Source organism: Sus scrofa, chromosome 12 (genome assembly GCF_054392235.1).
Source record: "Sus scrofa isolate SSC_HxYL_T2T_F1_AM1 chromosome 12, Sscrofa_HxYL_maternal_Yorkshire_Landrace_v2.0, whole genome shotgun sequence".
NCBI classification, from domain to species: domain Eukaryota; kingdom Metazoa; phylum Chordata; class Mammalia; order Artiodactyla; family Suidae; genus Sus; species Sus scrofa.
Window position 1 is genome coordinate 3,656,100 of NC_139394.1, and position 27,565 is coordinate 3,683,664.

General features: G+C 55.7%; 1 protein-coding gene across 10 annotated transcripts in view; it reads right to left on the bottom strand.

The window, feature by feature from the left end:
* The window catches only part of PGS1 (phosphatidylglycerophosphate synthase 1), a 39,700-nt gene extending 21,397 nt beyond the window's left edge, over nt 1-18,303 (bottom strand). For 5 of the 10 annotated variants that reach the window (XR_014820633.1, XR_014820632.1, XR_014820634.1 and 2 more), the window contains exons 1-6: nt 18,153-18,303; nt 7,976-8,162; nt 4,749-4,826; nt 2,879-2,978; nt 2,017-2,206; nt 1,020-1,198 (exon numbers count right to left, since the gene is read on the bottom strand). Coding sequence is in view for 5 of the 10 variants with exons in the window: in XM_021066522.2 (XP_020922181.1) it covers nt 1,020-1,198; nt 2,017-2,206; nt 2,879-2,978; nt 4,749-4,826; nt 7,976-8,162; nt 18,153-18,286 (868 nt within the window). In the remaining 5 variants the exon portion in view is untranslated. Of the gene's footprint in view, nt 1-1,019; nt 1,199-2,016; nt 2,207-2,878; nt 2,979-4,748; nt 4,827-6,901; nt 8,163-18,152 lie in introns of all 10 variants that reach the window. The other 5 variants (XR_014820635.1, XR_014820636.1, XM_021066524.2 and 2 more) reach the window with 1 other exon arrangement.
* Between the last annotated feature and the right edge of the window lie 9,262 nt (nt 18,304-27,565).

Here is a 27,565-nt window from a genome sequence, read left to right on the forward strand (position 1 = left end):
AAGGACCATTCCGTTCGGGATCCCTCCTCACCAAGGGCAGCCGCCACTCCCCCCACGCCACGGGGCTGCTTCTCCCCAGCTGCCCTGGCCCCGGCCCCCGCTGGCCCCCGAGCAGGCGGCCGACTCTCGCTCTTCCCTGAACAGGCCCTTCTCTCTGCCGTCATGCCGGCCCTGTTAAGTCAGAGCAGGTGAGGGCTGCTGTTTCCTTGTACGGGCCAGACTGTAAATACTTTAAGCTTCGCGACCCAAAGGGCAAAATCGAGGATGCCACGTAAGTGCTCGCGTAGCGAGGGAGGAGGCAGAGGTCCGAAGCTTGCGCTGGTGAAATCTAAAATACGCCGGTAACGGCTACACCCCTCCACGGCGCCAGCAGGGAGGCAGCGGACACGGCAGGCTCGCGGATGGTGGCCCCAGGCCCCTGGGACAGGGACCCAGCAGGCATCCCCCACACGGATGCTCCCTTGCTGCTCTTCCCCTGACACGGTTTGGGGTTAACCCGTTCCCCACACTGCTGACGCTATTGCAGATTCAGCAGCAGACCTTCTCAAAGGCCACCGGGGACCACGGCCACAGGCATCACAGGAATGCAACTGCCGCGGAGCGCCGGCTGCCCGGGTTTGCCCGCTTCCAGTGAACAGAGCTGAGGGCTCTCCCACTGCACGTTCCAGGCGGGTGGCCACAGACCTCAACGGAGCTGAGAGCCACAGAGCCTTTGTGCTCCTGAGCCGGCTGGGGGTGGCAGCCCTGACAAGGGTGGCCACTGAGCAGGCAGCTTCCTGTAAGAGCCAGGCAGGCCCCCAGCTCACTCCCTCGGGCACCCAGACCCGAAGCCCACACTCCCACCTCTGGCGGCTCCCTCACCCGCAGGGCATGGCCAGTGAGTCACATCTGTCTGGCTCCAGAGACAAAAACAAGGAGTTCTGCCACCCAAGTCCCCTAGACCCGCAGCCCGGCCCCCAGAGGCAGCCCTCCTCGCCCCCAGGCCCAGGCTCCCGAGGGTGGCAGAGCCCAGGACCTACCTTTGTACGGATGCACCATCCCCTCCACCACCTGCACCGTGTCGTCCCCCTGCAACTGCAGGGACACGTCCCCCACCGCGTCCACCAGCTCCGTGAAGAAGTCTGCAATCTCGGGACAGTCTTGCAAGAACACGTAGCGGTCCTGCCGGTTGGTGAAGTAGGAGTCACTCAGGTTTGCACTGCAGGGAGGAAAGCAGCGGGTGAGGGCTCGGGAGAGAAGGTGCGACCACCGGTCCTGGGGACCCCAGCAGCAGGGTCACCAGCAGCTACTGAGCTCGTCACTCACAAGAGAAGGCAAGAGGGGCACTACTTTTTTTTTTCTTTTTGCTTTTTGCTTTTTAGGGCCGCACCCAAGGCATATGGAGGTTCCCAGGCTAGGGTCGAATCGGAGCTGTAGCCACCGGCCTGCACCACAGCTACAGCAATGTGGGATCCGAGCCGCGTTTGCAACCCACACCACAGCTCACGGTAACGCCGGATCCTTGACCCACTGAGCGAGGCCAGGGATCGAACCCGCAACCTCATGGTTACCAGTCCAGGTTCATTAACCACTGAGCCATGACGGGAACTCCCAAGAGGGGCACTAAGGAGTGACGTGAAGCCCCCCTCAGCGAGCTGACCACCAAGAGGAGATGTGGACACTCACTGGAGGCCCAGGACCACTCAGCTGCCCCCCCCCCCCCCTGCCGTGCCTGCTTTAGAACCAAAGGGCCTGGATTGCGCACCCGGCTGTTTTCCCGGCTCTGCCGGACAAAGCTATTCATTCCTCTGGTTTCTCGTATGAAGTGAGGACTGAGTCACAGTCAGTGCTGGCTGAGACGGGACACACGGGCTCAGCCTGGCTCAGTAAACCACGGCCATCTCTCAATCCCCTCCGTGGCCTCCAGACGCCGCGGCAGATGGTGAGAGTGAGACAGAGACGGTGCAGGCAGGTCCCCCAAGGCTCGAGGAGCTGGCCTTTGCCTTCCCCGTGTGCCGCCGGCCTCTGCCGACTCACCCGCTCAGGATGACGTTGTCGTCGAAGAGGTACACCTTGATGTGCTGGAGGCCAATGGTCTCGTTGAGGCGCTCGGGGAGGAGGAGCCGGAAGAGCCCCCGCAGGTTAGGCGTGTGGAAGAGGGAGACCCGGACCTGCTCCGGAAACCTCTGCAGGAGCGGGAGCAGCATCGTGCGCGAGTTCTTCCTTCCTGGAGACGCGGGCGAGCGGGCGAGTCAGACGCCGGGTGCTGTTTCCGGCCAGAGGGGCTTAGACAGCATCCGCCTGGACACCCCCGTCTCGGAGCTGGCCTGGAGCGTCCCGCCTGGCAGGTGCTCTTTCAACCACCCGGCTCCCACCTGTCTCCTGCTAACGGGGCCCAACCTCCTCACAGGGGCACCCGCCGGCCCTGCTCGCCACGCTTCCGCTCTGGGGGAAGATGACTCTGGCCACGCCAAGGCCCACCGCAGCTCCCCAGGGCAAGGCGCACAGGCCCAGCCGGGCAGGTCAGCAGGCTCGGAAGCCCACGCAGGAGCTCCGGCCCGATCATCGGGGAAGGAGGTGCTCTTGCAACGGACAAGAAATGGCAGGGCAGGCCTGGGGCTGCCGGACGCCATCACAAGGAACCTGAGAAGGAAGCCGGCCCACACGTCCCAGCCCCAAATCACGACCCACCCAAACCACGTCAGACGTGGGAGTCAAAATAATTCTTTTTCGCAAAGTTGTTTCTACTTGGATTTCAGTCACCTGCCACAGAAGGAACCTGACAGCCAGGCAGTCGTGGGCCAGCCCAGACTGTCCTCAAACAGCCCTGCTCCCATCTGAGGACAGGGAGGCTCTGCGCGAGGAAGAACCAGGGAGCCCAGGAGGGCATCAGACCTACCTCGTGAGCCCCGCGTGAAGTCTAAGAGAATGGACACCTTGAGATCAGAAGGAAACTTCGCTTGGAGTGACTTCTCTAGAGTGCTTTCCAGGCAATCCACCTGTCAAGGAAAGACCCCAAAAGAACGGAAGTATAAGGGCTGAAAAGAGGTGTTCCCACCGTGGCACAGCAGAAACAAATTCGATTAGTATCCATGAGGATGCAGGTTTGATCCCTGGCTTCGCTCAGTGGATCAGGGATCGGGCGTTGTCGTGAGCTGCGGTGTAGGTCACAGATACAGTTCCGAGCCGGCGTTGCTGTGGCTGTGGTGCAGGCCGGCAGCTGTAGCCCTGATTCGAGCCCTAGCCTGGGACCCTCCATATGCTGAGGGTGTGGCCCTAAAAAAAAAAAAAGATCAGAAAAAATGGTGATGAATTAAAGAAATGAACAGTGTCAGCTGATGCCCCCACGGTCCTCTCTGAACACACAGCGCCCATCCTCTGTGCTCACCCCGGAGCCAACACCGCGAAACGTCTTCACCCAAGGCCACCTCGGCAACAGGGATCAGAAGACAGCGCCCGCAGCCCGGCCTCACAGGGAGACAGGGCTCTGGGGGCAGAGGCGCCCAGGCAGCAGGGACCTCGTCCCTCGGAGACGCTTGCTAAGACACCAGCTTCCACACGTTCCAACAGATGGCCTCACAGACACCCAACAAACAGCGCCCTACACGTGCCCAGCACTTGGTAAATATTTGCTGAAGGGATGAATAATGAATCCAGGATGCAACTGCCCAGGGGCTGGACGTGGGACTCTTCTCCCTGGAGAACAAACGGGCCTCCCAAGCTGCCGGCTACAAGCACGTCCTGAAAGCCAGGGGGCCCCCTCCTCAGACGGAAGGGAAGGGCTGGGCGCTCCCATGCTCCCCACCCGACCCCTCGCCTTCCGACCACGATCCCTGTTCTCCCAGCTCCTCCCCAGGGGTTTCTGAACAAGGATGGACCAAGAAACAATACTTCCTGTGGGCAGCGGGCCCATTTCACTTCGTCAGAGGAGAGCCGTCCAGGCCAGGACAACGCGGAGACCTCACGCACCCTCACTCCCGCTCAACCTACAGATTCTGCCCACGCGCCAACCCTCGCCGGGCTCGCCCTCCAGGACGCTCCCCTGTGAAACCGGAGACCCCGCTCCCCCACCCCACACCGGTCTCACTGCAAGGGACGAGCGTGGCACCCAGCCAGCCCAGGTGCCCACACCAGCCCCTGGCAAAGGCAGCGGCCAGGCCGACCTGCTTGCCAGCTCATGGTCTGATACGAGTCGGCAAAGCTTTTCTGTAAGAGTAAATATTTGGGGCTTTGCAGGCCAGATGGCCTCCGTCACCGTTACTCAGTCCTGCCACTGCCACAGACGACAAAAACCAATGACGGCAGCTGTGTTCCAACAGAGCTTTACGCACAGACGCAGAAATCTGAATTTCACATGCCTTTCATGTGGCACAAATATTGTTTCTCTTTTCCATGCCTGCCAATCATCATCTGAAAATGTAAAAACCATCCCCAGCCCGGAGGACACACACACGCAGACGGCGGCCAGATGTGACCTGTGGGGCGCAGGATGCAGAGCCCCAGCCCGACAGGCAGAGCGGCCCAGGGCCCTGTGTGGAGTGAGGAGGACACGGCCGGCAAGGCCGACACGCCCGGCGGCCCAGGGTCAGCCCTCCCCGCGCCTCGCTCAGCGGTCCTCCCGACAGGCCCCAAGGCCTGAGGCGACGAGAGCAAGAGCTGCCCAGGAGACCCAGGCCAAGGGGGGCGGCTCGACCCCCAGGCCTCACGCCGCCCACTCCGAGGTTTTCAGCATGTTTCAGCTGCCACCAGGACCACCCCCGAAAGCTTACCAGCTCCTGCTCCAAAGGGCCCGTCCCCAGGTAGAGCGACGCCATCACCACTCGCCGCTGGGCTGCTCTTATCTGCCCCTGAGGAGGAGAAACAACTCGAAAGTCACGACCGCCGTTTTCTGCTTTGAGCTGTATGCTCTAGCGAGGAAATTTCAGTTTCTTAGGGCCACATCCCCGGCACACGGAGGGTCCCAGACTCGGGGCTGAATCGGAGCTATCGCCGCCGGCTACACCACAGCCACACCAGATCCGAGCCACAGCTTCGACCTACCCCACAGCTCATGGCAATGCGGGATCCTTAACCCACGGAGCGAGGCCAGGGATCACACCTGCGTCCTCGTGGATAGTACTAGTCAGATTCGTTTCCAATGAGCCACAACGGGCACACAATCATCATTTTCACAGTTCACCGAGAAAGATAAAAAGTCCCTTGTCATTGGAGGCAAATAACACTCCAAGCTGGACCATCGTATACCCTCACCAATTAATATTTACAGCCAAGACTTCCCTGGTGAAAATTTTAAAAAAACAGGAGGTCCCTTGCAGTGCAGTCAGTTAAGGACGTATCCCGAAGGGGAAGCGTCGGCCAGCCGCGCTGCAAGGCGCAGCACAGCCACGCGCATGCAGGAGAGCGCGCAGCGCAGCCGGAGGGCCTGTCCACAGAGCACTTCGGCGACAGGAGCAAATCCCTCAACAGACTGCACACCGGCGCCCTGTCTTCACCTCCCCAACCCCGCACACAGGTGCATGCGTGTATGTGTGCATGTGTGTGTGCGTGTGTGTGCAGGTGCGTCCAAGAAGCAGAGCCAGAGGGGTGCCGGTTGGAACCTGCACTCTGCCCCCCGTCTGCACGGCCGGGGTTTATAATGAGCGTGTAATACGTCTGCAATGCAGACAGACAGGTACCTGCACACTCAGCACACACATGTTCAAAGATAACGCATCGGTCCCAACAGCCGGTGTCCTCTCCCTCGACCGGCTGCGGCCACGGGAAGTCAAGGGACCCTCTCCCCGGCCAAGTGGCCAGGCCCCCACGGAGGCCCCGGCAGGGCGACAGGCAGCACCACCTCGGGGCAGGCTCGAGAGGGCGCCCACGGCCTGCTCGGTCAACGCAGGAAGGGGGCATCGGGACTCACACACCAACACACCCCGGAAAAGGCTTACAGGTGAGGAACAACTGCCTATGCTGGCTGTTTCCTCCGTTTGGTTATTCATTCGATGGTTGCTTGTGGGGAAAGGGAGCATGGAAACCGAGGAAAGAGGGGAAGACAGCACAGCGTAGGGCCCTGAGCCGGGACAGCGGAAGACCGGGTGACTGCGCGCCACGGCCCCGGCCTCCAGGATGAGCTCGGCTGGAATGAAGGCCTGGGCGCCAGGCAGTCACCACACTGCACCCCCTTCTCAGGGGGTGTCCTGGGGAGAAACACGGCCTGCTCAGTCTGGAACGTGTCAAGAGACACTGCCCATGGCTCAGGGGCCTGGGCTGCTTGCTGGCCAAGCCCCAGCCACCGCAGGCAGGTGCACAGTGTGGCCTCCAGGCCAGGGAGCCCCAAGTGGGGACTCGGTCCGCCTTCGACCCGGAGCTGACTGGGACACGAGGAAGAACCTCCTCTGAAAAACCTGTTTCTTCCAGCCGAGCAGAGGGCCAGGGAGGAGCCAAGAGCATACAGCCTCAGCAGCAGCAACACACAGACGAGGCCCGAGGAAAGGCGAGCAGTGCGGGGGAGAGTGTGCACACACACAGAGTGTACTGAAACGAGTCCCCAGAAACCACGCTAAGTGTGGATCTACACAAGACTGGGCCACGGAGAGAACGCCTGCAAGCATTCAAGTAAACTCGAGGAGGGAGGGACACGTCAGGAGTTTGGGGGGGGGGGTCACACGTACACACTCATGGGCGTTCCCACTGTGGCACGGCAGAAACGAATCCACCTAGCATCCATGAGGAAGTGGGTTCGCTCAGAGGGTCAGGGATCCAGGGATGCCGTGAGCTGTGGTGTAGGTGGCAGACACAGCTCGGACCCCCACTGCTGTGGCTGTGGTGTAGGCCGGCAGCTGTAGCTCCGATGGGACCCCTAGCCTGGGAACTTCCACAGGCTGCAAGTGTGGCCCTAAAAAGCAAAAAACAAACAAACAAAAAAATATATACACACCATTATACACAAAACAGAGGCGTCCCCACGGTTCAGTGCTAACCATGAGAACTCGGGTTCGACTGCTGGTGGGTTAAGGATCCGGCATTGCCACAGCTGAGGCCCAGTTCGCTACTGCAGCTCAAATCTGATCCCTGGCCCAGGAACACGATATGCCTCGGGGTGGCCCCAAAAAATAAAAATAAATAAAAGTTTAAAAAATTTTTACAAGGACAAATGAACTCGAGTTTGTTGCAGGACAAGGAACGGCTAATGGTGTCCTGCTATCTCCCGGGGTGTTCCCTCTGACCCCATCAGACCATAACTGCACCGCCTCTGTGAATCTGAACTCGGAACCCCTCAGGCGGCACTGAATTACTTCACTCCAATGCGCAGTTTAACCACCAATAACTAGACGCAGCAGGACCACCTGAGCCCCGTGTGGAAAGCAAAGCTCAGCATCTCTACCAGGAGAGACAGGGTACAAACTTTGGACAGACTCGCAGAGAAGAACCGGGATTCGGAGACCTAAAACCAGACGCCCGGATTGTCCCGGTGCCCTGTACACACCTCTTCAGGCCGCGGGGCTCCCAGCCCCTCCCCACGGGTCCTGTGGCCCTCATTTCCCTTCTCTGCTGGGTGGAGGACTGTGCTTTGGAGATGCTGCCAGGGACAGGGGTCTCTGGTGCCCTAACCAGAATGAGGGTCCTTCTTTCCTGGGCGTCCTCAGCAGGGACGTGCCCGTGTGGTCACCGAGGCCCCACTAACCTCCCCCCTAGTCAGTCTCCGGCTCCAACACAGAACAAAGGCCATCAATTCTGTCCACCAAGAACCAAACCCAGGACCTGATCCTCAGCGCCTCAGCCCTGAGCCATCCAACCTGAGACATGAGCCACCCAGGAGAGCTTCGGACCATGGCTCAAACTCAGCCATTTGGGAAGCTGAAAAAGCCAACAGGCAGAATCCACGTGGATGAACTGAGAAGCCACCAAAAGCTTCCAGAACAGAAGGTGTTTCAGTCCAGGACTCGCCCAAGCTTATGCCCCGAAGCCTCTGACGCAACGTCTGACCCTGTCTCTTTCAGACACGACTTACCTTCATGAGCTCAAAAAACTCTGCTGGCGAAGCAAGCACCCTGACGTGAGAGCTGGAGACCCCAAACTCTGGAACCAGGCTTCGGATCCACTGGAAGCGATGCACGCCCTCTGGACACAGGCAGCAAGGAGGCGAGGGGACCTGGGGGACGGCTGGGGACAGCAGCGGAGCCAACAGCCATGGTGACCTGGGTACAGAGACACACAAAGGGGCACACTTCTCAGGTACTTCCTTGGAAGTCTCTTCTGTGGGCAGAGAAGGACTTTTCTTTTTACCAACTTTAGATTTTCTAGACCATTTTAGGGGAGCCCCAAACTCTGTAAAAGAATTTTTCTTCAGCCCCTACAAGTTGAGCAACTTGAGCTGTGCCAAAGCCTATGGATAAGCCCCAGACTTTAAGTTGATTACAAACAACTCAAGATTTAGAGCAGCCACGAGTAAACTCAGAAAAGCCACTGCCCGGTTAGTCCTCCCCCGGCGCTCCCAACAACCCACCTGCAGAAAGCCACCGGAGGCTGCCCAGGGCAAGGGCAAGTCTGCTGACTGCCACCCAGACCCCCCCCCGCCCACCCCACTGTCTGCCTGATGAGATGAACGGGCTTTTATTCAGGGAAGAGCCCAGAAAACTCAGGTCTTCACTGTAATAGACATGGAGAGAAAAGCCGAAGCCCAAGCAAGGGGAAAGAGCCATCTCAAGACGGGCCAGCAGTGACAACCGCCTCTTCGCCAGCGGACAGGCTTCCTCGGGGGTCACACCCCACTGCTGGTGGGCTCTAGCCCACTGAGACCGAGAGTGTGGTCCCCGTGTCCCTGCCCAATGACCCTGGTCTCCCTCGGGTGATGGGCACTGCGCAGCCGGGCGCTCATTCCAGCAAAGCCACAGGAAGACCCTCTCAGCGTGGGACCTCCGGCGTGGCCTCAAGAGGGACTCGGGGAAAGGACACCCCAACGCCCAAGGCCTGGAGGGCCAGATTCCAGGAAGATGACCTCATCCACTTGCTCATGATAAAGCGCTGAGTCCCAGGGTCTGTGCATGTCCCCACACACCCGCCAGATGGCCCACAGCTGTGCTTCCCAGAAAGCCCACCCGTCCGTCACAGCAGACTCACTGCCAAGAACACTTTAGTGGGGGGGGGGCTGGCCCTCTGGACCCCGGAACGCCAGGATTCGCCCCAGGCCTTGGAGCAGAGGTTAGAGTTAGGGTCAGGCTACTGGGTCCCACTGCCTCCAAAGAGGTGGGCCCTGGGCTTGCTACACTCCTCCGGCTTCCGGTTACAGGCAGCCACTCGCAAACCAAGGGCTGGACGCGGAACCAGGGGTTGCGGCAAAGCCCAGGCGGAGGCCGGGCTCCCACAGGGCTCAAGGCCACCTTCCACGGAGGAGGGGGGGTCTTCAGCCCAGCGGACAGCCCTGAGAACGGGCGAGATGTGCAACAATCCGTGACCCTGAAGCCCGAAGCAAGCCAAGGGTCTACACCCAGTAGCTAAACCCGGTCCGGCTGAGGTGGACAAGCCACAGCCCCGTACGCGCGATGGATCTCCCGGGCTCACGGCACTTGGCGCCCAGGCCCGACGCAAAGGAAGCCGGGCATCTGCGGCCGCCCCAGGCCACACAGCCAGTCCCCGCACGCGGCCCTCCAAGGAGCCAAGGGGCTCAGAGCAGCTCCCAGAAAGGAAGGTGAGCAAACACCTCTGGCCAGCGGCAACCCTTGGAGACAAGCACCCACCAGGGCCTGAATCCAGGCGCCCACAGGAGGCCCTGAGCGGGCGCCAGCTCACCACCCACCGACCTGGCGGCCTCACCCGCACACACACCTGAAATAGAAAAGAACTCAAAAGAAAAAGCTCAAACTAATTAAACAAAGCTCAAAGCAGACAGCCAGAGCATGTGCTCCAAGGGACCAACAAGGGGAGCTGCTGGTGCCTGAGCTGCTGCAGAGGTGCCCCAGCACCCCCACACCGAGGGCTGCGAGCCCGGGGATGTAGACCACAAGTGCTCCGAGCCACCTGCACCAGAAAAAACCAGGAGGGTCTCAGGGCGCCCGGAGAAGACACAGCGAGTGCACGGAGGGCAGAGGGGCCCAGTGGCGGGGCTGAGGGCAGCAGCCCCAGGGCCTCGGGCTCTGAGTGCTGCTTCCTGCCCAGTCGGCGTACTGACGGGTTTACTTTCGTTAGAGAAGGAACCAGCCAGCTGGGCCTCTGGGATACACTGGGGAGCAGACCCCACCCGCAGCGTCACCTGACAGTGCCGAGGAAGGCGCTCCAGAGGAGCGGGCTCTTAGAAGGGCCCCGGGCGACGGCACAGACGGGGAGACCACAGCCAGACACTCAGCCTAACTGCAGCACCCCAGCCAAGCCCCGGCCGTTCCCCTTCCATCTCGGCCAGAACCCTACGGGGCCAAGGGCCCGCCCTCCACGACTAACTCACTCCTGGGAACCTTAGAGAAGGTTTGTCCCGGGGCTGGCCACGGCCTGTGCTGCCCCGGGGGCCCAGCACCTGCACAAGCAACTCCCCTCCCTCCAGCAAGCTTTACTGAGAAACCCCTGGCCCAAGTCAAAAACCAAACCCCCAAGAGACCCGGGGCGGCAGGGAGCTGTGGTTACTCTACGCAAGAGGCAGAGCTGTCACACTCACCATTTAGAGAACTAACCCTGCACACGCACAGTTTCCACATCGAGACCTGGGCTCCCCTGAATCATCTCTTTCTAGATACCATCTCGCTCCCGTTTCTGGTTACAGGGAGGAGGAAGTGGCAGGGGCTGGGGGGCCAGATAATAAAGTTCTGCCACCCTCTCACTGCTTTACTCCAGACTATGGGGGAAGTTTAGAGAACAGGGCCAGGGCCAAGGCCAGGGCAGGGGGCACCCTGGACCTCAGAGTCAGGCAGCCAAACTTCTTCACTAGAGTCCTGAGCCAGCACAGAAGCAGCAACAAACAAGGCAAAATCAACCCCGGCCCACGATTCTCAAGGTGAACAGGTGAACTGGGTCGGCATCCTCTCCAACCCGCAGGCTCCAGCCACCACCCACATGCTTCAGGGTAAAGGCTCAGCCACGTGATTTAGGGCTTCCTGTGGAATCTGCAGGCGAATTCCTGAGCTGGGGCATGGGCTGGGCCTAAATACCGAGGACACACACCCCCTAGCCCCCACCCCCATCCCCCGCCCCTGACCTGGGGCCCGTCCTTTCTCCACCCAGAGAGGAGCCTGGGCAGATAGGGGTAACTCCAGGAGGGCAAGGTATGAAGTTTCTTCCCACCATCCCTAAAAGGAATCCACAGCTGAACTGCTTTGACCAAGGACAGCATGCAGTGACACTCCTGTCCCTGGGTCAAGGACCACTGCTAGGCAAGGACAGCAGGAGCCTGCCTGGCCTCCCAGGCAGTCCTAGACGGATGATGCACCTGCCCCAACTGATAAGAGGCACAGGACAGCAGCAGGGTTTGCGCTCAAGGGTAGCCAGCCAAGGAGTTCCCATCATGGCGCAGCAGAGACAAATCTGACTGCATCCATGAGGTTGCGGGCTCCATCTCTGGCCTCATTCAGTGGGTTAAGGATCCAGCGTTGCTGTGAGTTGTGGTGAGGGCACTGTCGCAGCTTGGATCTGGTGTTGCTGTGGCTGTGGTGTAGGCCGGCGGCTACAGTTCCGATTCGACCCCTAGCCTGGGAACCTCCATATGCTGCGGGTGCAGCGCTAAAAGGCAAAATAAGATAAAATATTTTTTTAAAAAAAAGAGTAGCCAGCCAAGGGGTTCCCACTGTGACTCAGTGATAACGATCCCAAACAGTACCCATGAGGATGAGGGTTCAATCCCCGGCCTCCCTTAGTGGGTTAAGGATCTGGCACTGCCATGAGCTACAGTGTAGCTCACAGACACAGCTCAGATCTGGCACTGCTGTGGCTGTGCCATAGGCTGGCAGCTGCAGTTCCAATTAGACCCTTAGCCTGGGAATTTCCATCAGCCTGAGACCCTTAAAAAAAAAAAAAAAAAAAAAAAAAGAGAGAGTTTCTCTCGTGGCTCAGTGGAAAGGAAGCTAAGTAGTATCCATGAGAATGCAGGTGCGATGCCTGGCCTCATTCAGTAGGTTTAGAATCCAGCATGGCTGTAAGCTGTGGTACAGGTCACAGATGTGGCTTGGATCTGGTGCTGCTGTAGTTGTGGTGTAGGCTGGCGGCTACAGCTCCGATTAGACTCCTCGCCTGGGAACCTCCATGTGCCGTGAGTTCAGCCCTTTAAAAAAAAAAAGACAAAAAAAAAAAAAAAAAAAATTTCGGTTTTTGCTGGCCACACCGAAAGAGCGAGAGAACAGCTGCTGAGATGCCACGAACACATCTACCTGCAGAGGAAGCCATGGGAAGTGGGAGAAGCCATTTCTCCTTTTCATGGGGAGACAGGAGTTTTCCATTCCACCACTTTGAAGTTGCAAGGTAAAAAAAAAAAAAAAAAAAAGGAGTTCCCGTCGTGGCTCAGGGGTTAATGAATCCGACTAGGAACCATGAGGTTTCGGGTTCAATCCCTGGCCTCGCTCAGTGGGTTAAGGATTCCGGCATTGCCGTCAGCTGTGGTGTAGGTCACAGACGTGGCTCGGATCCCACGTTGCTGTGGCGCAGGCTGAAGGCTACAGCTCTGATTAGACCCCTAACCTGGGAACCTCCATATGCTGCAGGTGCGGCTCCAAAAAGACAAAAAATAAAAATTAAAAAATGAAGTTGCAAGTGTTACGCAGAAAAATTCTGCCACACCTTGTGTTCTCCCTCTGTCTGGATGCGTGCCAGCATGCGTGGAGGGCTGACCAGGCTGCCAAGGGGCAGCTGAGATGCCACCAAGGAAAGGCAACGGCACAGGAGCTCTGTCCCCTGCACTGCACAGAGCACCACTTCGGCGTCCGCACTGGGTGCTCAGGGTCGTGGTCTAAAGGCCCACAGCTCTTTGGAAACTCTACCTTCAGATTCCTGGTACCAACTCTGTGACTTAGAGCCCACCCAAATCTGTACAAAACGACAAAAAGAGAAAGAAGTTTTTAAAAGAAACTGAGCTCTCCGGATTGCAGTATTTTCAGAAACTATTTTTTAAGAAACACCCCGCCGCCCGCCCCCCTGTCATACACACTGGAACGTAAAGAGGTGAGCTGATGAGAACAGAGCAACAGTCATAACACTTCCTGAGAAAGGCTCGAGAAACTACACGAAGGGACCAGACTTCCTGCAGCCCGGGCAGCAGGCAGCCCTCCCTGACTAATGCAAGACCTCACTGAGGAAGGGAAACAGTGTGGATTCCCGTAGGTCACAGAAGACCGAGAGCCCAGCTGCACTCCCACAAGGAGCCAGACAGGGGAGGCCGGCGCTGCCAGCACGTTGCCCCCCGCGGGTCCAGACGACCCTCCTCTGGGCTTGTCCAGAAGGACGCTGACTACATGGAGGGGCCAGAAACCCAGGACACACCTCAGCAGCCAGAGGCCCCAGGCAGAGCCAGGGCTGAGACCCTATCACCGGTTCCACCAATCCAAACGGCTTCCCCCAGCCTGACTTCCCAGCAGCCTTGAAGAGGGCTGGTTTACATTAGTCAGATCACGTGTTTACCAGGGGATTATCTGGCAGAACCCTTTCATCCCAGCTGGTTTCTACCTAGCTACAGCACACAACTGATGGACCCAGGCTGATTCGTGACCAGCAGCAATGGGCTCAGAGGGTTTTCACGTTACTATTCACCTCGTAAAGCTACAATTTCAAAGCCAATTCTTTGCAGATTTTATTTTAATTCTCTGCAAGATTCAATTTTAATTATTTGGGGGAAATCATGTTTTGACCTAAAGACCCCACTCCCACCCATTCTACTGCTATAATAACCAAGAGATGGCTTCACTAAATTCAAATGAATTCCTGCGGAGGTGAAATGGGATCAGGGGCCTAGCTGGAGCCCTGGGACACAGGTTCGATCCCTGACCCGGCACAGAGGGTTAAGGATCAGGCACTGCCACAGTTGCAGCTTAGGTCGCGGCTACGGCTCAGATCTGATCCCTGGCCTGGGAACTCCATGTGCCTTGAGGAGCCAAAAATAGGGAGAGGGGGAAAAAAAAAAAAAAACCCAAAAAAAAAAAAAAAACCCTCAAATGAGTCAACTATGTCCCAATAAAATTAAATTTTAAAAAATAAACTTGAATGAGTAAAGGGGACTGGGTCCCAGCATCAGAAACTTCAAAGAAAAAGTAATTTCTGGAAATCTGATGGCCCCTCAGAGTAGAAACTACTTAGAAGTTGAACAAGAGTGTGTGGCCCTGGCATCACAAGGTAGGAAAATCCAACAGTAGGAACACTTTGCTGGTCAGGCCCACTTCTTCCTACTCAGGAAACAGAGGACGCCCCAGCCCCACCCCACCCCGACACACAGACACACCTAGAATAAAGAAAACCGAACTTGGGTTTTAAAAATAAAGACTTCCCTGGGAGTTCCCGCTGTGGCTCAGCAGGTTAAGAACCCAACTAGTATCCATGAGGATGCAGGTTCAATCCCTGGCCCACTCAGTGGGTTGGCGGGGGGCGGGGGGGGGGGGGAATCAGGCGTTGCCATGAGTTGGAGGGTAGGCTGCAGACAGGGCTGTGGCGCAGGCCGGCAGCTGTAGCTGCGATTTGGGCCTGAGTCTGAGAATCTCCTTATGCCACAGGTGCGGCCCTTTAAAAATATTAAAAAAAAAAAAAAAAAAAAAAGACTCTTCTATACACATCGCTCAAATTGAGAACAGTTTCTTCAAAAAGGCAAAGGAGACAGAGAGAAAATACTTCCTTGTATGGCAGGCAAGCTCGATCAGAAACGACCGTCCCCTTAACACTCTTCCTACTAGGTCTCACCTCCTCCAAGTAACAAGTCAATTTTGTGGCGACCGATGACTCCAAGAAATGACCTCAAGTTTCTGTCTCCCTCGCGTGCACACCAGATCCGCCACGCGCATCTGGAAGGGGGAGCGCCTGCACGTGCTGAGGGTCAGGCCCCAAACTCTTCATCGTCCCCTGCACCCGGCCCTCCTCTCTCCGCGTTTCCACGCACGGGCCCCCCAGGGCAGAGGCGTGACCTGCTCCCTCGGCGCTCCCCCTGCGCACCCTCCACCGGAGCTGCTTCCAGCCCAACCCTCGCTTCTCTTTCCACGGTCCCTGACTTCAGAGACGTTCCACCGCCTCAGGCACAGGGAATCTCAGCGCCCGCCTCCCTAGGTCTCCGTCCAGCTCCTCTCTCTCCCTGCAGCCCCTCCTCAGCCCCGCCAGGCAGCTCCGGGCAATGGTCAGCGCCTGCGGAACCTCAGGGCTGCTCCAGGCGGGCGCCACCATCATGGACCCACATCACCGGCTCCCCTTCCTGGAACACTGCCTTCCCCTCCTCACGAAGCCCATGCCTGCAAAAGATCACCACCACCAGGAAGCCTTCTGTGACTTCCAGGTGTGCCTCAGGTGCTGCCATGACTTTTTCTTCTCTTCTTTTTTGTCTTTTTAGGGCTGAACTGGTGGCATATGGAAGTTCGCAGGGTAGGGGTCAAATCAGAGCCTACAGCCACACCACAGCTCACGGCAACGCCGGATCCCTAACCCACTGAGTGAGACCAGGGATCGAACCCACATCCTCGTGGACCCTGGTTGGGTTCATTACCACTGAGCCACAACAGAAACTCCCCAAAACCTTTTCTACCTCACTTGACTATTATGGTCTGTTGAGGGGTCTGAGCACCTTGAAAGTGGGGCTATCTTTTTGTTTCCTTGGAACCTACTAGCACGGCACAGCAGGGCTCTATCTGTGCACCCGAACAAGCCAGTGACACCAGCTGTCCATGATAATGAGTCTGATGCCTGCTGAAGAAAAACAAGTTTTTCTGGATCATTAATTAGAAGTAATTTCAAGTAGCGTTCTCGGTTCCGACAGCTGTCTCTAACTACAAGGAAACCACCGCAGTAAAGAACCGTTGTTCCCTCTCGGCCAATCCCCAAAGCCACGAGGATTCGCCAGGGACTCCAACAGTTGAGTCAGATCGGCAAGCTAAAATCTAAAATAAATTGAGTTCGTGACTACGCAGAACTATTATCAATGAATCAATGATCAGAGTTACAAGAAACCACATCATTCGGGGAATGAGGAATTGGGAGGTGCAACTGAACAACGGAGAAGAAACGAAAGTCAGCAGCCAACAGAGGTGAGTGGCCATACAGACATGAGTAACCCCAAACACCCAGGCCACAGAGAAGCAGAAAAAAATCTGCAAACCGAGTGAGGGAAAGGAAGGATCAGAAACCCACAGTGCTCATCAAAAGTAATTTAACAACACTGCTCAAAGCCTTTCTCTTCCCTCCTCACATAGTGTCATCTCAAGGACTATCAAACACATGTTTCTTTTTGTCTTTTCTAGGGCTGCACCTGAGGAGGTTTCCACGCTAGGGGTCTAATCAGAGCTGTCTACACCAGAGCCACAGCCAACACAGGATCCGAGCCGAGTCTGCCACCTACACCACAGCTCACAGCAACGTCGGATCCTTAACCCACTGAGCAAGGACAGGGATTGAACCCACAACCTCATGGTTCCTAGTCAGATTCATTAACCACTGAGCCACGACGGGAACTCCCTCAAACACATATTTCTGCCATTTGTGTTTCTGTGTTTGTGAATTAACTGAGTTCCTGGTTTAATTGCTGACCCAGAGAAACAACTCTCTCTCACCTTAATCAAAAAGAAATGTGGAGCCACAACAACTTTGGAGCCACAACAACTGTGTTCACTGATGCTATTTACGGAAAAAAAAAAAAAAAAAAAAAAGACTTGGGGACATCAAATCAGACTATCCCCACTCCCCCACAGTCCCTCTCCCCCATAAACACTCAAGAGAAATGTCTGTCTTAAAAGAACTTGTGGCAATTGCCCCAACATCCTTTAGCAATCAATCTCAATGTTACACAATGATTAATCATGAACTGTTTCTTGTATCGTTTAAATACATACGGGGAAATGACAAAACGATCTAAACATATTGTCCTTGAGAACATTTTTTTCTGAAACTTTAAACCAAATCTCTCAGTGGTTTGACGCCAGGATGTAGAAGTCATATGACTTCACTACTCAACTGAAAGAACAGGTCTTTCCCAAGCACGAATTACAGAAGTGGGGGGGGCACCTCCTCTACACCCCACTCCCACTGGGTTCGCTCGTGTGAAATTCAAAGCACTTCTGATCACTCAGCTTCCAAGAGTTCCGTCCTGTGCTGATTCCATCACAAAAAGTTCCCCTAAGTCAAACTTGAATTTTTGCTGAAAATCTGCCAACGTAACCCAATATGAAGCAAGTCCCTTTCCATACGTAGAATTAGCACACATGACTGGACCACAGATCTCTGTACCAAAGGCCAGGAGGTCAACTCTCACCCCAGCAGCAGATAAAAATGCTTCTAAGACGGGCAAAAATTCTACAAAAGGATGTGGTTCTAAGATTTTTTTTTTTTTCTTAAGGAACAAGTGTAAGGCTCGAGTTCAGGCTCGAGTTTTTCTAAGAAAACTATCTGCACACAAAAGAATTCCTATATATACACAACAGCAGCAGGCCTCTTAGGTCAGCATGTCCTTGACAAATGTTTATTTTTAAAGACCACTGCCTGAACGAATTGCTTCAAAGCCTGCTTCACCATTTCCATAACTCACTTCAGTACTTTTCCAGAACACAGGCCCTCTGAAAGGTCTAAGGGGTTTCGAGTGGTTCCTCTTCCCTCGCCTGAGTACGACTGACTCAGGATTGCTTCACAGCCCTCTCTGGCAGGATATGAGAAATGCTGCACGCACAGAATCCCAGCAAGGCTGATTCACTCCCGCCAAGTCACCTCGCAGCCAGGATTACTTAAGGAAAAGACCCCTCCGGACCCAAACAGTGTCTTTCGCGAAGATTCTCCAACACTCACACGCTACAACCCAAACCGAAGCACGAACTCAGCCCCCACCGGGAGCGCGCACACAGCCCCTCCGCTCCAGCGGACGCGGACCAAGGCCGGGCTCGCCCCCCGCCCCCGCGGCCCTAGGCCACCGCCTCCCGGGAAGCCGGCGGCGAGGCGGAGCCCTGGGGCCCAGGCGGGCCCGCGCGCTGGACGCGAAGGGCTCGCTGCGACGCCGGGGACGCGGGGTCGGGGCCGGGCGCGCCCGCGGCCCGCCGCCCTCTCACCTCCTCCGCCGGCGGTCCCGGTTTCTGCCAAGGCGGTCGGACAGGCGCCCCAGGAGCGCAGCCAGCCCGGGGCGGCCAGGCAGGAGGCCCAGCAGGCGCCTCCAGAACACCGGCCTTGCAGCCGCCGCCGCCATGGAGACTCGCCGCTTCCGCTTCCGGCGCGTGAGAACTTTATTGACAACGGCGCGCGCGGACACGGGCTGCGCGCAGCGGCCGCAGCGCAGAGGCGGCCCCGCCCCGCAGCCTCAGTTTCTCGCCAGGTGGGCACAGGTGTGTGCCGCGCGCCAGTGTCAGGCCACGGGGGAGCGGGGCGAGAGCACTCGCATCCCCGGACTCGGCCTCGACACAGGATAGGGCTGGAGGGCGGGGAGCATCACCTGTCAGGTCGCACGAGAGTTCCGGCTGTACCTGACAGCCGCCGGAGCCACCCCCGACACATCCCAAGGTGTTAGGTAGGATGTACAGTACTGGGTGACTGCTGACTCATCTGGGCTCACTGAGCACAGAAAATCCCCACCAGACCCAGGCGGGACCATTTTTCACCTTGTCAGCCCCCGAAGCCTGCAGCTCCAGGGCACAGAACAGCTCAGCCAGGGAGTTCCCGCTGGGGCTCAGAGGTAACAAACCCGACTAGTATCCAGGAGGACGCGCGTTCAATCCCTGGCCTCCCTTACTGGGTTAAGAGTACGGTGTTACCGTGACCTGCGATGCGGCTCATATCCCATGATGCTTCGGCTTAGGCCGGCAGCTGCAGCTCGGATTGTATTCCTAAACTGGGAACTTCTATATGCCGCACCTGTGGCCATAAAAAGAAGAGAAAAAAATACTAACAGCTCAGCCCAGCCAGTCTAGGTTCAGTGAAGAACCCTCCATCCACCCAAATGCGTACACGTGGCTATGACCCGCCCCTGAGAACTACAGCTCCATGGCCAAAGAGGCTGAAAGAGCTGACCCGTGTAGCCAAGAACACTTTCTGTAGCTAATTTTAAAAAGGAAGAGTTGCAGTATTGGGAGAGGCAGGAGCGATGACTCTCCTCTCTATCATGTGCTTCCTTGGCAGGAGCCACACGTGCAAGGACTTGGGAATGGGAACGGATTAGAAGATGATCATATCCAACTTATTCCAGGGAAGTATTGTGCGGTTAAAAAGCTATGGCCACACTAGATACAAAACATTCTGAATTCTGCTTCTAACGAATTATGCCAAAGAAATCAATTACACCTTCCATACACGAAGGTTCATCTCAGCATTGTTCATGTCAAAAGTGTGGAAGGAGTTCCCATTGTGGTGCAGGAGGTTTAGGATCCGATGTTGCCATAGCTGTGGCATAAATCATAGCTTGCAGCTGCGGCTTGGATTTGACCCCCCTCCCTGGCCTGGGAACTTCCCATATGCCACAGGTGCAGCCAAAAAAAAAAGTGTGGAAGCAATCAACAATGAGGAAGTCGCTTTGGAGTTCCCATTATGTTCAGTGGTTAACGAACCCAGCTAGCATCCATGAGGACTCAGGTTCAATCCCTGGCCTCCCTCAGTGGGTTCAGGATCAGGCATTGCCGTGAGCTGTGGTGTAGGTTGAAGACTCGGCTTGGATCTGGCGTTGCTGTGGCTGTGGTGTAAGCCAGTAGCTACAGCTCCAATTCAACCCCTAGCGTGGGAAACTCCATATGCTGGAGGTCTGGCCCTTAAAAGACAAAAAAAAAAAAAAAAAAGAATTTCTAAATTGTTTACAATCCAGGAGTATTTCAGATTTAAATTTTTCCTTTAAGTCCCAATAGCTTTACAAGTACAAGGTGGAATTTGATTCACCCCTTCCAAGTTAGAGTGGTGAATCATCGACTTGCCTAATTTCCAGGAACTAGAATGAAACCAGCCCTTGCTCAGTTCCACTTTTGCATGACGCCTGGTACAGGGTAGTTGCAGGGTCAAGGTGCTGAGAGGCTGCACCGTGATGCTGGGCGGTGAGGACCACATGGACCACAGGAGCATCCCAATCATCCTAAATGGAGCTGGCAGCTTCGTTCTGCACGTGGTGCTTCGCTGGGTGAGGCCTTCCGTGAGGCCCATCGCCCCATCCCACTGGGAACTTCTGATCTAAAGTAAACGGCAGCAGCACACAGAGATATTGACAGGACGGTAAGTTAAACTAAGACGTATTTACATTAAGTATAAACAGCAGGCAATGACCCCAGTCCTTCCTGAAGCCACACGCTGAGAGCCTCTGGCCTTCGTGGCTACTTTGAAACAGAGCTACGACCAGAGTGAGGCAACTACGACTTTGCCCTACAACACGCACATTTAGAGGTTGCAAAAATTTTAAATAATTGGTTTTCAGAGGTTGAGCAATTTTTCAAATGGTTACATTTTTACATGATGACAGTACAAACACCCTTTCCTCCAAGAGGTCTCATCTAGGCTAGTTAGTGAGACTAAGCAGAGGAGATAAAAGACAGGCCCAGATCGTCGGCCTCGGAGCGCCCTACCCTGCTTGGAGGACAGGCAGTCTGGGCAGAAACTATCAGAGCCACCGGCTGTTCTCAAGTCGCGCCTGAAGACACTGAACAAGGATGCATCTGTCCTTGAAAACCCCCTTGCGGCCCAGAAGCCCATCCGCAGAGTCCCCCCTCAGCCTGCTGAGCTCACCCACCGACTTCTCGTTAGTTCACTTGCTTCTTCCCAAACAGGAGATGCCAGGGTGAGAATGACAGGATGGATGCACTGATGACGGAGGTCGTGTCTTCCCAAACGGAAAAGGAAACCCATTCATGAAAAGGAGAGTTGACGTCAGGGAGTGGTGGGCTGCGGCCCCCGATCGCAGGGCTGCTCTCGCAGGCAGGAAACACCAGGAAATCCTGAGCCAAGGGCCCGTGCCTCACTGTCTGTGATTCACTCCCTGAACTGAAAATCATGCCCATGTAAGAAGAAGGCCCCTCCTCCCCCAGCTTGCTGAGTGAGCGAGGGTCTCTCCAAACACAAGGCTATTGCAAATTCAAGAGGCAGGACAACAAGGGCCTGTCTAGACCACAGAAAACTATAATCAAGATGTTGTAATAACCTATAAGGGAAAAGAATCTGAAAAAAAAATTATATATACATGTGTAAAAAAAACCAAAAATATATACATGTGTAAGTATAACTGAATCACTTTGCTGTACACCTGAAACTAACATGACAATGTAAACGAGTTCTATTTCCATTTTTATTTCTTTTTTTTTAGGGCCACATGTGTGGCATGTGGAAGTTCCCAGGCTAGGGGTCAAATCAAAGCTAGCGCTGCCAGCTTACACCACAACCACAGCAATGCCAGATCCTAGCCACATCTGCGACCTGCATGCAGCAATGCCAGATCCTTAACCCACTGAGCGGGGCCAAGGATCGAACCTGCATCCTCATGGATACTAGTCAGATTCACTTCCGCTGAGCCATGACAGAAACTCCTATTTCCATTTTTTTAAAAAAAGAAGTAGTTCCTTGGTGGCCTAGTGGGTTGAGGATCCTATGCTGTCCATGCTTTGGCTCGGGGCACTGCTTTGACATAGGTTCAATCCCCAGCCTGGGAACTTTTGTATGCCACAGGCACAGCCAAGAAATTAAAAACATTTAAAAATGTAGGTGTTCCCATTGTGACACAATGGAAATGAATCCTACTGGTAATCACAAGGTTGCAGGTTCAATCCTTGGCCTTGCTCAGTGGGTTAAGGATCCGGTGTTGCCATGAGCTATGGTGTAGGTCTCAGACACAGTTCAGATCCTGCGTTGCTGTGGCTGTGACATAGGCCAGCAGCTATAGCTCTGATTCAACCCCTAACTTGGGAACCTCTGTATACCACAGGTGCGCCCCCCCCCAAAAAAAGAGCAAAAAAAAAAGTTTAAAAAACAGAGAATGAGGAGTTCCCACTGTGGCACCGTGGGTTAAGAACCCAACTCAGCAGCTTGGGTCACTGCAGAGGCACGGGTTCAATCCCCAGCCCAGCACAGTGGACTCAAGGACCCATGTGGCTGCAGTTGTGGTATAGGTCACAGCTGCAGGTTGGATTCAGTGCCTGGCCCAGGAACTTCCGTTTGCCATGGGTACAGCCATAAACAACCACCACAACAGAGAATGGGAAGGAGGGAGAGGAAGAGGCTGCCCAGCCCACCTCTGCCTCGGTGATGAGAGAGGGTTATTTGACCAGGGGCTGTTTCTGAGGAGCTGGCTCTTGTTCTGGGGATGAGCCCAGGCACTAAGGATGGTGTGGGACCAGCCATGGGGCCACCGCCGTCCCCTCCCCTGTTCTTCTACCCTTCACTGCCCAGCCTCACCTGCCTGTCCTTTTTTAACCCCTCAAACGCTCCATATGTGGCTGCCTTAGGATCTCTGTGTTACTTCTTCTGCCTGCTCACCGTGTCCTCCCCACCCCCGGCCCCAGTGCCTCTCGCCCGGAACGCTGTCCAAAGGTCACCTTCCTGGAGTTCCCATGTGGCTCAGCAGTAAAGAACCCGACGAGTATCCAGGAGGATGCAGGTTTGCTCTGTGGGTTAAGGCTCTGGCGTTGCCGTGAGCTTGGTGTAGGTTGCAGACCCAGCTTGGATCCCGCGTTGCTGTGGCTGTGACATTGGCCGGCAGCTGCAGCTCCAATTCAAGCCCCCTAACCTGGGAACTTCCATATGCTGTACGTGCAGCCTTAAAAAAAAAAAAGGCGCCTTCCCTTAGAAAAGCCCTCCAGGCTCTATAACTGATTTTCTTTCTTTCTACTAACTTCTGCAGTCTAAGCTTATTTCCTGGTCGACAGCTGTGTCTTCCGCCTCCCTGTCCCTGCCCCCAGGTGTGCACACTTAGCGCCCAGAGTGCTGAGAGCACCCAGAACAGGGCCTGACACCAGAAGTGGCCCATCGACCTGGTTTGATGACTGCGTGCCTGGCGGGAGGGGACGCGCTCTGGAGCCTCCGGGCCGCAGGAGGGCAACACCCAGTGGGAGCCCTCACCGAGGGTGGGGGCTGGCAGTGGCTCAGCCTCCTGGGATTTTACTGCCCTGCTGCCACACATCCCTTTGCCAACCTGACAGCTCACAGGACCCCTGGTTGCCCGCCTCCACCCTCCCCGGAATATGCTCTTGCTCAGCTGCTCTTCTGATCTTTTCCAGCCCTTTACACTCTTCCCCTTAAATCTGACCCCCGTCCTCCCCAGCACGAAGGCGTGAGACAGGCTTCTGTTCCCCCAGAGCAGGGGTTCCCATGTGTCCTTAGGGGGCCCCGTGGTAACTGTTTCACACTTTGCAGGCCAGTCTCAGTGGCAACGACTCAAGTCTGATGTAAAAGCCACCAGCGATACAAATGAGTGCAGTTGTATTTTCGATTCTTTTTTTTTTTTTTTTTTTTTGGCCACCCCCACCCCCTACGTGGAAATTGCCATGGCAGGAATCAAACCCAAGCCATAGCAGTGACCCAAGCTGCAGCAGTGGCAACTCCAGATCCTTAACTTGCTGTGCCTCAGGAGAAATCTGGTTGTTTTGGGGATTTTTTTTGTTTTTTGTTTTTTTCTGTATTTTTAGGGCTGCACCAGCGTCATATGGAGGTTCCCAGGCTAGGGGTCAAATCAGAACTGTAGCTGCTGGCCTATACCACAGCCACAGCCACAGCCACAGCAATGCGGGCCCCGAGCCTATTTGCAACCTACACCACAGTCATGGCAAAGCCAGATCCTTTAACCCACTGAACAAGGCCAGGGATTGAACCTGCCTCCTCATGGATGCAGGTCAGAGTCTTTTTCCACTGAGACAAGACAGGAACTCCTCGGTTGTACTTTCAATAAAGATTTATCTACAAAAGCATCCTGCCAGCCCTGCATCATAGTTTGCCAATGTCCGCCTCAAGAAACAGCTTTTCTTTTTTCTTGTCTTGTCTTGTCTTGTCTTGTCTTGTCTTTTGTCTTTTAGGGCCGCTCCTGTGGCATATGGAGGTTCCCAGGCTAGGGGTTTAATCGGAGCTGTAGCCGCCGGCCTACGCCACAGCCACAACAACTTGGGATCCAAGCCGAGACTGCGACCTACACCACAGCTCACAGCAACGTCGGATCCTTAACCCAGTGAGCGAGGCCAGGGATCGAACCCACAACCTCAGATTCCTAGTCAGATTCGTTAACCACTGAGCCACGATGGGAACTCCCAAGAAACAGCTTTAAAAAAAAAAAATGGAGCTCCCTTCGTGGCTCAGTGGTTAATGATCCCGATTAGGATCCATGAGGTTGTGGGTTCAATCCCCGGCCTCGCTCAGTGCGTTAAGGATCCAGTCTTGCCGTGAGCTGTGGTGTAGGTTGCAGACTTGACTCAGATCCCTAGTTGCTGTAACTGTGGTGTAGGCCGGCAGTTGCAGCTCTGATTTGACCCCTAGCCTGGGAACCTCCATATGCCGCAGAAAGAAAGAGAGAGAGAACAGAAAAGAGAAGAAGAGAAAGCTTTTCCCCGGGCTGCAGTGCTGGACCTGGCACGGCCCCACCAGGCCTCCATGGCTCTAAAACTGGGAGAGACAACAAGGTCTCCTGGCATCAGGAGCCCGAGTCGGGTGGAGCTGTGGGTTGTAAAGAACAAATCGGCCAAACACTCAAGTTCAAGCCAACAACCTTGCTGCTAGGGGTGGGGAACTGGTCAAGGTTCCTGCATTTGTTGTTTAAACTTTTCAGTGTTGAAAATCTTGTCATCTGCAAAACAAAACACCTATTGCTCAATGGCTCTCTTGCCACAAAGAGGCCCAGGATAATCTGGCATTTCGTCAACAAGAAACCAGAGCCCAAATTTCTGGAAATGCCTCCTGGGCAGAGAGAGCATATGCAGGTTTGTGTCTCTGTGCCGGTGAGAGATAAATGCAGCTCCCAGCTTCAGGGGAATCTCAGCCTCTTGTGGCATGGCAGGCAGCCAGCGCCACCCTGACAAGGAGCTGCCCGTCTCCTCGTGATCCAGCAGCCTCGCTCGCTCTGGGAAGCACAGCGACCTGATGCCAGTTCTGTTCCAGGGAATCCCGGGCTCCCTGAGCCCCGCTTGGTGGGGGACGTGAGCTGCTGGGGGCAGAAACCCTCCCTGTCACACCTTCCCCTGCTTCCCCCTGCCCAGCCCCACGGTGAATTGAAGCAGGAGGCCAGGTGTGCCCTAGGGCTGGCACCAGCATCTCCAGGCAGGACAAGTCTGGTTGAGAAGAGGCCAAATCAGACCAGGCCCCAGCAGGTGGGAGAAAGGCCTGGCTTCCCAGGCTCAGCTTAACCTATTTCCAGCCTCCTGGGATTTTAGGAAAGAGACTCAAAGTAACTCCCCCAAAGTCAATCGCCCTTCTTGCCCCTTGGCCTAGAGAGGTGGGAAGACAGAGGCCAGGGAGGGCAGCTGCCTCCATGCCAGCCGCTCCCGGAAGGGAGGGGAGTAGGGGAGGGTGGCAGCCTGGGAGGTAGGCTGTGCTGAGCTGGAGAGCCTAGGTCTCAACTAGAAGGCCCACCAGACCTGCTAGTTTTTTCCAAAGAAAGCTGCCCACCCCAATTCAAATGTGGATGTGTAATTTCCAGATTTTTAAATGTGGTCTCAAAATGCTTTTGTTTGTTTGTTTATTTTTGTCTTTTGAGGGCCATACCCACAGCCTATGGAGGTTCCCAGGCTAGGGGTCTAATTGGAGCTGCAGCCACCAGCCTATGCCATAGCCACAGCCACAGCAACACCAGATCCAAGCCGCATCTGTGACCTACACCACAGCTCATGGCAACGCTTAACCCACTGAGCAAGGCCAGGGATCGACCCCGCAACCTTATGGTTCCTAGTCGGATTTGTTTCCGCTGCACCACGACAGGAACTCCTCAAAATGTTTTTGAAATTCTGTACAGGCCAGCCAATGCACCTGTGGGATGCATTCAGCCTGTAGCACCACCTTACATGCATCTTTTGATCTAAAAAAATGCCCCAGGTACCACAAGAGGAAGAGTAATTGTAGAAGATCACAGCTCACCTGTTTGTACCTTTTATTATTATTATTATTATTATTATTATTATTTGTTTTTTAGAGCCGCACTCTCGGCATATGGAGGTTCCCAGGCTAGGGGTCAAATCAGAGCTGTAGCCGCTGACTTAGGCCATAGCCACAGCAGCCACAACTCATTAGATTCAAGCCACGTCTGCAACCTACACCACAGCTCATGGCAATGCCAGACCCTTAATCCACTGAGTGAGGCCAGGGATTGAACCTGCGTCCTCATAGATGCTAGTTGGGTTCATTTCCACTGAGCCATGACAGGAACTCCGGTTTCCCAGTTTGTGCTTTTGAATGCTGATCCATGGGTCTGTTCTGAAACATCATTTTTTTTTTTTTTTTAGGGCCGTACCTGGGGCATATGGAAGTTTCCAGACTAGGGGTCCAATCTGAGCTACAGCTGCCAGCCTACACCACAGCCACAGCAACGTGGGATCCAAGCCGCATCTGCAAGCTACACCACAGCTCACGGCAACGCCGGATCCCTGACCCACTGAGCAAGGCCAGGGATCGAACCCGCATCCTCATGCATCCTAGTCGGATTTGTTTCTGCTGCGCCACAGTGGGAACTCCCAAAAGTTATCTCTCAAAGGGATGAATGAATGAATGACGTTAGGAAGTAAGTTGCAGGAGGAAGAAGTGACTCTGGGCAGGTGTACGCCCCCAGAAATCTGGCCTGCCCCTAGCGTTTTGTTCACGATAACAAGGAGGGGTCTTGGGAAATCCTGGGCAGGTGGCAGTTCAGGTACCAGGGTGAAGGCAGCCTGAATGCCCCCCACGTGAGGCTGCAAGGGCGAGGGGAGAGGCGGAAAGGGAGGGCCTGGGCGAGCCACTCCCGTGTCACACCTTAGAACCTCACCTCTGTCCCTATGGAGACACCTACCCTCCCCTCTGGACCCACTTCTCTGCCTTTGCAGCTGGTTCAGGACCTTGGGAGCCGGAGAGAGGACACGTCAAGTTCCCTTTGAACTTGTCCAAGAGTCAGCACGCACCCACATGCGCCTTATAACTCAGAGGAGCCAGGGACCTTCCTAGTGGTGTCACCCACCTGGATGGGAGACTCAGGGGGTCTTTGTGCAGAAAGCCTGAGCACAGCCCGGGAGGTAAGTTCCGATGCTGCGTGCTCACCGGGGAGAAGAGGAGCAGCCACAGACCCGAGAGCCCCGCAGGTCAGGGGGCCTGCACGGGCCGCCTCGATCCAGCGGGCAGCCCATCAGACAGTCGCATCCTCTGGTCCCCCACCCAGACTGGCTCTGCAAGGGCGTCTGAGGCCCAGGAGCCGGCCTCAGCCCTCACCCCCTGCCGGCTCTCCCCTGGGGCACCGCCACTTCAGCTCCAGGCGCCGGGCCAGGCCTCATTTGCATTACAGCCCAGAGGGTTCACCACAGCCTGGCTTCCCAGAACTGCCCGCTACCCCGGCGTCTGTTCCCGGGTG